Here is a 12,037-nt window from a genome sequence, read left to right on the forward strand (position 1 = left end):
TATTGAGTTGCGCAGCGGTCTAAGGCACTGCACCTCAGTGCTTGAGGCGTCACTACACACACCCTGGTTCGAATCCAGGCTGTATCACATCCGGCCGTGAATGGGAGTCCCATAGGGACACAATTGGCCCAGCATCGTCCGGGTTTGAGTGAGGTAGGCCATCATTGTAAATAAGAATTTGTTCTTAACTGACTTGCCTAGTAAAATAAAGGTTACGTTTAAAATGACAAAATAATTTCACTATTTCCTTTATAGATGTAGTGTCATATCTTTTGGCATGAATCCGCTTCCATACATTTCCACACAAGAAAAAATATAAAAGTACAAAATTGCTGTTCATTTTATGAGTGAAATTATGTTGTGTAGCCACTATTTATTCACACACTGTGTCCAGGTTTGTTTACACAGACAGACCATGACAAGAGTACCTTCTCTGACTGATTATGTGGGAGGTCTTTACAAGTATGCAGTTTGTCCAGCGTAGGTCAGTACAGATTTCACAGGGGTGACATTGTAAGGCGGCAGTGCAGGTACTGTATTAATGGGTGACATTGTTACGTTGCTATAGGTACTGTATCCGTCTCCGTATCCAGAGAGGTCAGTTCCCCACCGCTGCTGATCTTCTTGAATCTGTTGGCTGCTGCTATCGCAATGTAGTTTTTCTGTCAACAAGCACAGAAGCACATTTACAACAAAGTGAGCAGGGCAGGAAGGTTGGATGCGTCTCATCAACAATGGTCGGCCGGAAACAATTGACATGACACAGCTGATTGCAGTGCAAAGAGGATAAAACTACCATAATGTAAACAATGTGCCTTCCAACTACACAACCAACTAAATGAACCACACTGTGTGGTGCAGGAATTCTGTTTAACTGACCTTCCATAGTTTCTTGGCCAGGTATTTCTTCAGCAGGACCTGGGACTTCAGTACTATATTGCTGCCCTTGGCCTTCTCTGCAATGTTGTTGAGCCACGGATGTCTTAGACACTGTAAAGCACTCATTCGCCCTCTGGCCAAACAGGGAACATGGTAGAAGTATAACTAATAAACTGTAATAATCATCACAATCATGAGTGTTATGATTATTATTTCAGCTTTGGCCCTCACCCCCTCTCCTTGACCAGAAGGTGGGAGATAAAGTCCTTGGCCTCTGCTGAGATGTGCTCAAAGGCCTCATCCTCAAAAGAACAGTTGGCAGAGAGGACGTTGTTGAGGGTCTGGCTCTCATCATCACCCAGGAAGGGTGAAAGGCCACTTAGACTGTGGAGGATGAGAGGAAGGAAGTGCCGCATGCACATACACATGGAAACAGGTCACAATGAAAGAGCATGCATGGTAGGGACATGGGGGGGGTGAATCCTAACTCCCACTTAAGTCACATTTTTACTTGGTCATGCATTGATGTCAATGGGACGCTAAGTAATAATGTTACTTACGTGGAAGTAAATTTGCCCCATTCAACTTACGGTTTAACTTAGATGTTAGGGAATATGAGGCTTATATTTTAGACTCACAGCATATAAGTGACAACCCCTAAGGTCCACATGTCTGTGGGAAAGGACACAAAATCAAAGTTGACCACCTCTGGGGCCAGAAATTCAGGGGTTCCAAAATTGACTCTGAGCTTCTCCCGCGGCCTGTATCTGATTCCGAGGAAGAAAGAAAATTATTTTTCAAGGTGCGTTTTGAGAAAGCTGCTACCAATGCTCACAATAAATCCCCCAAAATCACACCCACAGCTGAAGAGAGGCATTACCTTCTTGCCAGCCCAAAGTCGATAATCTTCACCTGATGGCCAGTTCGATTCACACAAAGGATATTCTCCGGCTGTGAACATCGGAGTGCGCAAATTCATTTGGATAAATTAACCATTGATTACTTTTCTTACAACAACACACATATGGATGCCTCTGAGTTACGGTGAGACTGACCACGATGTGCTTCAAGTGGTAATTAAAATGTGCCTGGCATTTGTGACGATGGTGAGCCTTGAAATCTGGAATGCACATCCAGTCCACCATACTCACTTTCAGGTCGAGGTGGAGGACGTACATCTGATGCATGTAGCTGACCCCTTCACAGATCTGCTTGACAAACACCATGGCGTCCACCTCGGTCAGTGGTGCGCTCTCATCCACAATCCTGTCAAACAGCTCCCCGCCCTCAACACTGCCACACACAGACATCAGGTTGACTAACTCCACTGCTCCTTTCTCCCCTTTCCATTGTGTACTTTTGATTGAGGTATACTGTATGTAATGCACTTTGTCTTTGTTTTAATAATGTATCCATATTTGTGGTGATTCAGTGTTCCGTATCTATGTCTCTGAGTGTCTGTACTTTGTACTTTAGTGTCTGCTGCCAGCAAACCAAATCCCCCCTCAGGAGATCATTCAAGTATATTAATGAATTGTTAATGTATTGATCCCTGTTGAATGATTTGTAGAATGTTTAGAAGCACTACAGTGTAATGGAGATCTTGCTAACCAATGACACTGAATAGCAGAGTGGAATATGAAGGAATAGTAGCCACTTACTATTCCAGAATTAACACCAGCTGGTGCTTGGCCTCAAAGGCCTCGTAGAGCTGGAGGATGTTGGGATGACTCAGCTGGTTCATTGCCTGCACCTCATTATTTGCCCTTTCCTGAGAGAACAACACAGGCAAATGTGTATGTGAACATACAAATATGTACCTCACTCACTCACTCACCTTTTCTTTAGCAGTTCGTGTGTTGATTATCTTAGCTGCAAGCTTTAGTCCAGAGGATTTTTCAGTGCATTTGTGCACCTTGCCAAAGCGTCCGCTGAGGGAAAAATATGTTTTTCTTAACTCATTAACACACAAACCCAATAGCTAGTAGATAACATCTGGGAGATTACTAGTTCTACCACTATTCCAGACCAGTAGGCTACAGATGTCAGTTTACCTCCCCAGCACCTCTCTGGTGTGGATGATGAAGGTGTCAGATGGGGGGTTGGATCGCAAAGACACACAGCGGTGAAGGAAAGGAGCTGGCTGGGGGGGAACGTCATCTGAGAGATAGATAGAGAGAGAGAGATTGGGAGGGCAACACTCATTAGCACAATGTCAGTACACGTCTTTGTATAATAGCATACTAATCCCAAAATTATCAAACACACTAAGGCCTTTTGTGCACGGAAGTCAACAATCACCTATGACCTTATGGCAAGTTTTGGTAGGGGACTTGGTCCGGGTCCTTTCTGCTGTAGTAGGGACTACTATGATCTGTATTCCACTGGCTGCAACTGGACTAGCCCCTCCCAAAACACTGCAGGTCTTCCCAACAGCAGGTCTACGGGCAGGGCAGACAGACTGGGGCTTGGGCCTTGAACTCTGGAGCCTGGACCAGAAAGAAGGTCAGAACAATCAGAGCAGAGTTGCATTTATAATTTGTATGGTGGAAAGCAATGTGATTCAAATTGGTGGTGGATGTGTTTTTCACATATAGATCCGATATCCAATCATGTATCATTTTTATTAGTATGTATGTTAGGTGATGAGTAAGCGCCTTTACCTCTGCAAGGACTCTGGACAGCTGTGCACTTGTCTGAGGGAGGAGCTTTCCACAGTTGGCATAAGGACAGCCAACCCAGACTGCTTTTTTGGTGCGGGGGCGGGACTTGATGGAGCAGCTGCTTGGTTCTCCGCCACTGTGGTCCTCGTCTCAGTCCTTGGAGTGTCCGCCATTGATGGGACAACCGCTACAGGTGGAACCTCTCTCATCCAACCCCTTTTAGTTTCACTCTGTCTGTGGGAATCTGCTGCCATTGGTTGACCTCTGACCCCCTGCTGGTTCCCTCCAATCCACTGCTCTCCAACAGAGTCTCTTTGCTCTGCTCCCATACCAGCAGACACCCATTAATTAATATAATATACAGTTATAGTCGGAAGTTTACATACTCTTAGGTTGGAGTCATTAAAACTCGTTTTTCAACCACTCCACATTTTTTTGTTAACAAACTATAGTTTTGGCAAGTCGGTTAGGACATCTACTTTGTGCATGACACAAGTAATTTTTCCAACAATTGTTTACAGACAGATTATTTCACTTATAATTCACTGTATCACAATTCCAGTGGGTCAGAAGTTTACATACACTAAGTTGACTGTGCCTTTAAACAGCTTGGAAAATTCCAGAAAATGATGTCATGGCTTTAGAAGTTTCTGATAGACTAATTTACATCATTTGAGTCAATTGGAGGTGTACCTGTGGATGTATTTCAAGGCCTACCTTCAAACTCAGTGCCTCTTTGCTTGACATCATTGGAAAATCAAAAGAAGTCAGCCAAGAACTCAGAAAACAAATTGTAGACCTCCACAAGTCTGGTTCATCTTTGGGAGCAATTTCCAAACACCTGAAGGTACCACGTTCATCTGTACAAACAAAATTACACAAGTATAAACACCATGGGACCACGCAGCCATCATACCACTCAGGAAGGAGACGCGTTCTGTCTCCTCGAGATGAACGTACTTTGGTGCGAAAAGTGAAAATCAATCTCAGAACAACAGCAAAGAACCTTGTGAAGATGCTGGAGGAAACAGGTACAAAAGTATCTATATCCACAGTAAAATGAGTCCTATATTGACATAACCTGAAAGGCTGCTCAGCAAGGAAGAAGCCACTGCTCCAAAACCACCATAAAAAAAGCCAGACTACGGTTTGCAACTGCACATGGGGACAAAGATCATACTTTTTGGAGAAATGTTTTCTGGTCTGATGAAACAAAAATAGAACTGTTTGGCCATAATGACCATCGTTATGTTTGGAGGAAAAAGCGGGAGGCTTGCAAGCTGAAGAACACCCTCTCGACCGTGAAGCACGGGGGTGGCAGCATCATGTTGTGGGGGTGCTTTGCTGCAGGAGGGACTGGGGCACTTCACAAAATAGATAGCATCATGAGGTAGGAAAATGATGTGGATACTGTATATTGAAGCAACATCTCAAGACATCAGTCAGGAAGTTAAAGCTTGGTCGCAAATGGGTCTTCCAAATAGACAATGACCCCAAGCATACTTCCAAAGTTGTGGCAAAATGGCTTAAGGACAACAAAGTCAAGGTATTGGAGTGGCCATCACAAAGCCCTGACCTCAATTCCATAGAAAATTTGAAAAAAAAAAAGCGTGTGTGTGCAAGGAGGCCTACAAACCTGACTCAGTTACACCAGCTCTGTCAGGAGGAATGGGCCAAAATTCACCCAACTTATTGTGGGAAGCTTGTGGAAGGCTACCCAAAATGTTTGACCCAAGTTAAACAATTTAATGGAAATGCTACCAAATACTAATTGAGTGTATGTAAACTTCTGACCCACTGGGAATGTGATGAAAGAAAAGCTGAAATAAATAATTCTCTACTATTATTCTGACATTTCACATTCTTACAATAAAGTGGTGATCCTAACTGACCTAAGACAGGGTATTTCTACTAGGATTAAATGTCAGGAATTGTGAAAAACGTTTAAATGTGTTTGGCTAAGGTGTATGTAAACTTCCGACTTCAACTGTATGTCTATCCATTCATATGGCAATGCTTTTTGTGTTCCTATCTATCATATAACTCATAAACACCCATCGAATCCATGAATGTTGGTCAGCTCAATCTAGCCAAATGTAGGTCTTGAGCTCACAGAGTATGACTATAGTCATACCACTAAAATAGAAGTGAGTTACCTTTCTTTGCAGGAGCGATAGGAGTCTGTTGCTTTGTTTCCTGGTGTCTGTTCGTCTCAAACTGATTCAGGGTCTCAGCCTGAGCATGAGAGAAACAGAGGCAGCTTGAGCATATCACAAGGTGTGCCACTGACCAATCATCAACTAAAAGGCTTGTTTTATGTTTTGCCAATTAGAGACATGAAGTATACACATATCCATGCAATGTATACACAAAACCATTGACACAATGAAGAAACATATTATAAGAGTACCTTTTCCATGCTTAATGAATCACTGACTGGCAGAGATGCTGTCCTAAGTGACTCTTCAATGGATGTCACCGCTTGGTTCTTCGTCACTGTGGTCCTTGTCTGAGTCAAAATCTTTTGAGTGTGCGCCATTGATGGGAAAACTGCTACTGCCAGCCGTGTCAATGTTTTCTTTGCATCCGTCTCTATCAAATAACACACCAATTGAATCCACCCTGGATTATGGTCACCTACATTTGGTCTGGAGCTCATTGAGTATGAATAGTTACCTTTCTTTGCTGGGGTGGTAGGAGTGTGTTGTGTCTTATCCTGCTGTCTGTTTGTCTCCAACTGATCCGGGATCTCATCCTGAACATGAGAGAACATAGCACCGGACAGACTAAAACAGTTGCTTTATGTTTTGTCATTTAGATATACATGTTTCCCATGTTGACATGTATCAACATGGAAAAAGACAATGCGGTGTATACACAACCATTCACACAATAAGGAAACAGACTCAAAGTACCTTAGAAGTGACTAGTGAGGTCTCGGCTGGCAGATATACTGTTCTAGGTGATGGCTCAATGGGTGGGGCAGGGGCAGCTTCCTGGCAGGTGTGGGGGTTCCTTTGCGCCAGACCTCATTTACAAGACAAAATGGAATTATCCTCAAAGGATATTGGACACAATTCCTACAAGCCTCTGTCATCTTCACAGTAGCATGGATGTTGTTGTAACATCAACATTGTGTGAGCAAAATCATTGTAATTCATGTCCACTTCACAGTTATTAATCTCCTTTGAAATGCAGGTTGAAACTTTAATGCAGATACACGGTATTGGTTGAGACATTGAAATACTAAACCATGGGTCAATCCTGTAGTGAGCTCAGTCAAACTTAGCTTGTCAATAACAATACAATACATCCATGTGTCATTTCAGATCGATTGAACGTTACCTTTGACCAGGGCCTCTAAGGTCCTCTGCATCTCACCGATCTTCCTCTCAAAGTTCTCTAGCAGCCTGGACTGGGCCACAAGCTGCCTTTCTGTTGCCTCTGGCTGGCCGCTGTGCAGACTGCAGGTGGAGCAGATGGAGCAGGAACCTTTTTGTCTGGAGAGGAGCTCATCTAACTTGTGACTCAAGTCATCTACTTTGGCCTCTAGGACAGGTAGGTTTGTGGGGAGTGGGACAGGTGGCGTACACCGCACGGAACCCATGATGAACAGTGGTCCTCAATAGGCCTCCGCAAAACACAAGCCTCTAGACTAGAAGACATAGGCAGAGTTATCCTCAAGAAATGAAAAGGCTGGTTACAGATTATAAAAAAGTCAGTACAGTTGGTTACAGCTCCCTCCAAAAATATAAAGGTTGGCACTCTTCAGGCCTCCTCTCAGAGCTCTTAAAATTGTACCTACCTCTTAGATCAATGAAAGCTGTAGAAGGCAGAGTAGGAATAATCTCAGATCAAGAAAGACCAGTATTGGTGAGAGTCAGAGAGTAGGGGTTGGTCCTGTCCAGAGAGCAGAATGCCGCAGTGAGCTGGTTTGCTCCGTTATCTCTTCCAGCGACAGCCTCATGGTCCAGAAATAGGCAAGCGAGGGGCAAGGGCGCTGAGGGTTGCGAAACAGTAGCAGATAATGAAGGTATGCATGTCAGGCCAGACAGACGTCAAGAGGACATACGCAGTTCCTCTGATGAAGGAGAGCATGTGCACACAATTCTTGTTTTATTTGGGCATAGAAGGCAGTGATCCAAATGTCTGGGTCTTGGCTAATCAAGTTGCAACCAATCCTTTCCAGGCTTGGACCAGACTCCTAATTTGCATATTTATTGGCGTGTTAATAGTCTCACTAAACTATCAGATACTGTTCCCCAATTAAACTATTCCCAATGAGCTGATTACTGAAATGTCACACAGTCTGGCCTCCATCCAACCAGTGTCTCAACCTCTGGTCCCCAAGATGGTTAGTCTACCCACAAGGGCTCAGAACGCACCCTTGTGGGGCCCCAGTGTTGAGGATCAGCGGGGTGGAGATGTTGTTGCCTACCCTCACCACCTGGGGGTGGCCCGTCAGGAAGTCCAGTACCCAGTTGCACAGGGCGGGGTCGAGACCCAGGGTCTCGAGCTTGATGACGAGCTTGGAGGGCACTATGGTGTTAAATGCCGAGCTGTAGTCGATGAACAGCATTCTCACATAGGTATTCCTCTTGTCCAGATGGATTAGGGCAGTGTGCAGTGTGGTTGAGATTGTATCGTCTGTGGACCTATTTGGGCGGTAAGCAAATTGGAGCGGGTCTAGGGTGTCAGGTAGGGTGGAGGTGATATGGTCCTTGACTAGTCTCCCAAAGCACTTCATGATGACGGAAGTGAGTGAGTAGTCGTTTAGCTCAGTTACCTTAGCTTTCTTGGGAACAGGAACAATGGTGGCCCTCTTGAAGCATGTGGGAACAACAGACTGGGATAGGGATTGATTGAATATGTCCGTAAACACACCAGCCAGCTGGTCTGCGCATGCTCTGAGGGCGCGGCTGGGGATGTCGTCTGGGCCTGCAGCCTTGCGAGGGTTGACACGTTTAAATGTTTTCCTCTCGTGTCAGTGGCACTGTATTGTCCTCAAAGCGGGCAAAAAAGTTATTTAGTCTGCCTGGGAGCAAGACATCCAGTGCACTTCTGTACGTTGTAAAAATGTTACATGGTCGCTGCCCATATCATTGCATAATGCAGAAAATACACGAGAGTTCAGGGGCCTTGCTTTAACAAAGCTAACCATTTTCACTGTAGTGTCCAAAACGTCTTTCAAGCTGTCAGGCATTCCCTTGGCAGCAAGAGCCTCTCGGTGGATGCTGCAGTGTACCCAAGTGGCGTCGGGAGCAACTGCTTTCACGCGCGTTACCACTCCACTATGTCTCCCTCTCATGGCTTTTGTGCCATCAGTGCAGATACCAACAGATCTTGACCACCAAAGTCCATTTGATGTCACAAAGCTGTCCTGTACTTTAAACATTTCCTCTCAGGTTGTCCTGTTAAGTCTTCCTTAACCCATGTGTTGTCTTAAGGGTAAAAAATGATCCGCCACTAAGTTTAACAGCAGAAAAAAAAAACTAAATGATATTTTTCAACTTAATATTTGATTACTTTTACTAGAGTGACCCCAACATTAGAAAAAGTGAAACATTGCCTTTGTTCATATTTCCATGAAAGCTGTGCACCACCAGGGTACAAAGTAGAGGTCGACTGATTAATTAGGTCCGATTTAAAGTTTCCATAACAATCGGAAATCTGTATTTTTGGGCACCGATTAATCAATTTTTTGTTGTTGTTTTTTTATTTTTTTTATACCTTTATTTAACTAGGCAAGTCAGTTAAGAACACATTCTTATTTTCAATTACGGCCTAGGAACGGTGGGTTAACTGTTAACTGTTAACTGATCCAATCTTGCAACCTTACAGTTAACTAGTCCAACGCAATAACGACTTGCCTCTCTCTTGTTGCACTCCACAAGGAGATGACTGCATGTTACGCGAATGCAGTAAACCAATGTAAATTGCAAGCTAGCATTAAACTTATCTTATAAAAAACAATCAATCATAATCACTAGTTAACTACACATGGTTGATGATATTACTATATATTATCTAGCGTGTCCTGCGTTGCATATAATCTGACTGAGCATACAAGTATCTGATTGAGCGGTGGTAGGCAGAAGCAGGCACGTAAACATTCATTCAAACAGCACTTTCGTGCGTTTTGCCAGCAGCTCTTCGTTGTGCGTCAAGCATTGCGCTGTTTATGACTTCAAGCCTATCAACTCCCGAGATGAGGCTGGTGTAACCGAAGTGAAATGGCTGGCTAGTTAGCGCGCGCTAATAGGTTTCACACGTCACTCTCTCTGAGCCTGTGGTTGTTCCCCTTGCTCTGCATGGGTAACGCTGCTTCGATGGTGGCTGTTGTTGTGTTGCTGGTTCGAGCCCAGGGAGGAGCGAGGAGAGGGACGGAAGCTATACTGTTACACTGGCAATACTAAAGTGCCGATAAGAACATCCAATAGTCAAAGGTTAATGAAATACAAATGGTATAGAGGGAAATAGTCCTATAATTCCTATAATAACTACAACCTAAAACTTCTTACCTGGGAATATTCAAGACTCATGTTAAAAGGAACCACCAGCTTTCTCATGTTCTGAGCAAGGAACTGAAACGTTAGCTTTCTTACATGGCACATATTTTACATGGAACATATTGCACTTTTACTTTCTTCTCCAACACTTTGTTTTTACATTATTTAAACCAAATTGAACATGTTTCATTATTTACTTGAGGCTAAATTGATTTTATTGATGTATTATATTAAGTTAAAATAAGTGTTCATTCAGTATTGTTGTAATTGTCATTATTACAAATAAATACATTTTTAAAAAATTGGTCGATTAATCGGTACCAGCTTTTTTGATCCTCCAATAATTGGTATTGGTATCGGCATTGAAAAATCATAATCGGTCGACCTCTAGTACAAAGATTGTCTTAGGGTCATTTTTGACCCGGCAGTTATAAAATAATTTACACACCACAAAAACACACACGCACAATGAGAAATTTAGATTATGTGTGGTACTGATTGAACTTAGACTAAACTAAAACTTTCTTGTGCATGTGCAGCCCCTCCCCTCCATGACCCCACACATGACCCAAGTTCACAGACAAAATAAAACAAAATTTCCTTGTCACCATATGACAACCAGGGCAGGATGGCAGCACAAAATGTCATAAGGATGACCCCAGGGCCCACAAGACATGCAGTTGCCCATGCCCAGGACATCGCCTCAACATTCTACATGTTCATCACACTAGCCATCAAAAAAATAATCCTGGAGATGACAGATATGGAGGGTTTCTGTAAATATAGAGACAACTGGAAAAGGATGGATGAGATTGACCTGCATGCCTACATGCAGGTCAAGGCAAGGCTACATGTAGTCTCTGGGATGCCGAGTGGAAGGGCGATTTTCTGTGCCACGATTCCACTGAAAGTCTTTCATACTTTCTCAAGAATGCTACGATTTGATAACTGTGAGACAAGACCTGCAAGACGTGTGAGATAAACTGGCGGCCATAAGAGAGATCTGGGAGAAGTGGGTGGAGCGTCTGCCATACCTCTACAACCCTGGGCCTGAAGTAACAGTGGATGAGCAACTGGTTCCATTCAGAGGTACATTTTTATATCTGTAGTGTAAGTGATTGTCATTGTTCATTGTATTATGTATTGCTGTAATATTATTGATTTATGTGATTGTTTTCTGTGACACTGATACTAATTACTGATAGTAATCTCTTTTGTCAAAAGGTCACTGTCCTTTCCAGCGGTATATGCCCAGCAAGCCAGCAAAGAATGGCATCAAGATATGGGTGGCCTGTGACGAGCAATCCAGGTACACTTGGAAGATGCATGTCTACACAGGGAAGCCGACCAGTGGAGGCCCAGAGGAGAACCAGGGGATGCAGGTTGTGCTTGATGTGACAGATGAACTGAGGGGGCACAATGTCACTTGTGACAATTTCTTCACCTCTTATGAACTCAGCCAGCAGCTCCTTAAGATAAAGATCGCCATGGTTGGCACAGTTAGAAAGAACAAGCCTGAGCTCCCCCTTCACTCCTCGCAACAAGGGGGAGAGACCTTCTCATCAAAGTTTGCCTTCACCCCCACCAATCTAGTTTCTTACCTCCCAAAGAGGAACACGAATGTGGTCTTCCTTAGCACACTGCACAAACGGCTGAGATCAGTGATTGTGAGTACAGGAAGCCAGCCATCATCCTGGACTACAACCACAACAAAGGTGGTGTGGACAACCTGGACAAGGTGATTGGAACTTACAGCTGCAGGAGGATGACTGCCCGCTGGCCCCTGGTCATCTTCAATAACGTCATTGATGTGTCCTCATACAATGCCTTTGTGATATGGAACAAGACCAACCCTACCTGGATGCCTGATAAGAGGAACAAGAGGGTGTTCCTGAAGCAGCTGGGCACGGCACTGGTAACCCCACACATTCAAAGAAGGGAGCGCCTCCCTCGCACAGCAGACTCTGCAGCGCTTGTGAAAGCTGT

The 12,037-nt window shown here is 44.0% G+C and overlaps 1 protein-coding gene across 4 annotated transcripts; it reads right to left on the minus strand.

Moving 5' to 3' along the window:
• Window positions 1-339: 339 nt before the first annotated feature.
• On the minus strand, window positions 340-10,120 carry mylk2 (myosin light chain kinase 2). Of its 4 annotated transcripts, none has more exons than XR_016487384.1 (17): window positions 7,348-9,873; window positions 6,888-7,197; window positions 6,458-6,570; window positions 6,219-6,297; window positions 5,953-6,134; window positions 5,699-5,777; window positions 3,543-3,861; window positions 3,188-3,368; window positions 2,934-3,039; window positions 2,717-2,810; window positions 2,541-2,650; window positions 2,031-2,172; window positions 1,760-1,830; window positions 1,518-1,646; window positions 1,111-1,263; window positions 880-1,012; window positions 340-662 (listed from the first exon to the last, which is right to left on the minus strand). XR_016487384.1 is itself a non-coding variant. In XM_021566473.3 (17 exons), exons 2-17 carry the CDS (start codon window positions 7,147-7,149, stop codon window positions 555-557), a joined length of 2,268 nt encoding a protein of 755 aa, XP_021422148.2. In that variant the 5' UTR covers window positions 7,150-7,197; window positions 7,348-10,120; the 3' UTR covers window positions 340-554. The 4 variants fall into 4 exon arrangements, 1 of the variants encoding a protein (XP_021422148.2); XM_021566473.3 differs by having other exon boundaries at window positions 3,181-3,368; window positions 7,348-10,120; XR_016487386.1 differs by lacking the exon at window positions 2,717-2,810.
• Window positions 10,121-12,037: the final 1,917 nt, after the last annotated feature.

This window comes from Oncorhynchus mykiss, chromosome 16 (assembly GCF_057628025.1).
Source record: "Oncorhynchus mykiss isolate SJ-2025 chromosome 16, ASM5762802v1, whole genome shotgun sequence".
In the NCBI taxonomy this organism is placed as follows: domain Eukaryota; kingdom Metazoa; phylum Chordata; class Actinopteri; order Salmoniformes; family Salmonidae; genus Oncorhynchus; species Oncorhynchus mykiss.

Excerpts from the sequence above, each read along its gene's own strand:
- mylk2 (XM_021566473.3), bottom strand. The coding sequence starts at position 7,149 with ATGGGTTCCGTGCGGTGTACGCCACCTGTCCCACTCCCCACAAACCTA. Across the intron at positions 6,571-6,887 it reads CTTAGAGGCCCTGGTCAAAG|GTCTGGCGCAAAGGAACCCC; the intron begins GTAACGTTCAAT and ends CTTGTAAATGAG. Across the intron at positions 6,298-6,457 it reads CCTCACTAGTCACTTCTAAG|GATGAGATCCCGGATCAGTT; the intron begins GTACTTTGAGTC and ends TCTCATGTTCAG.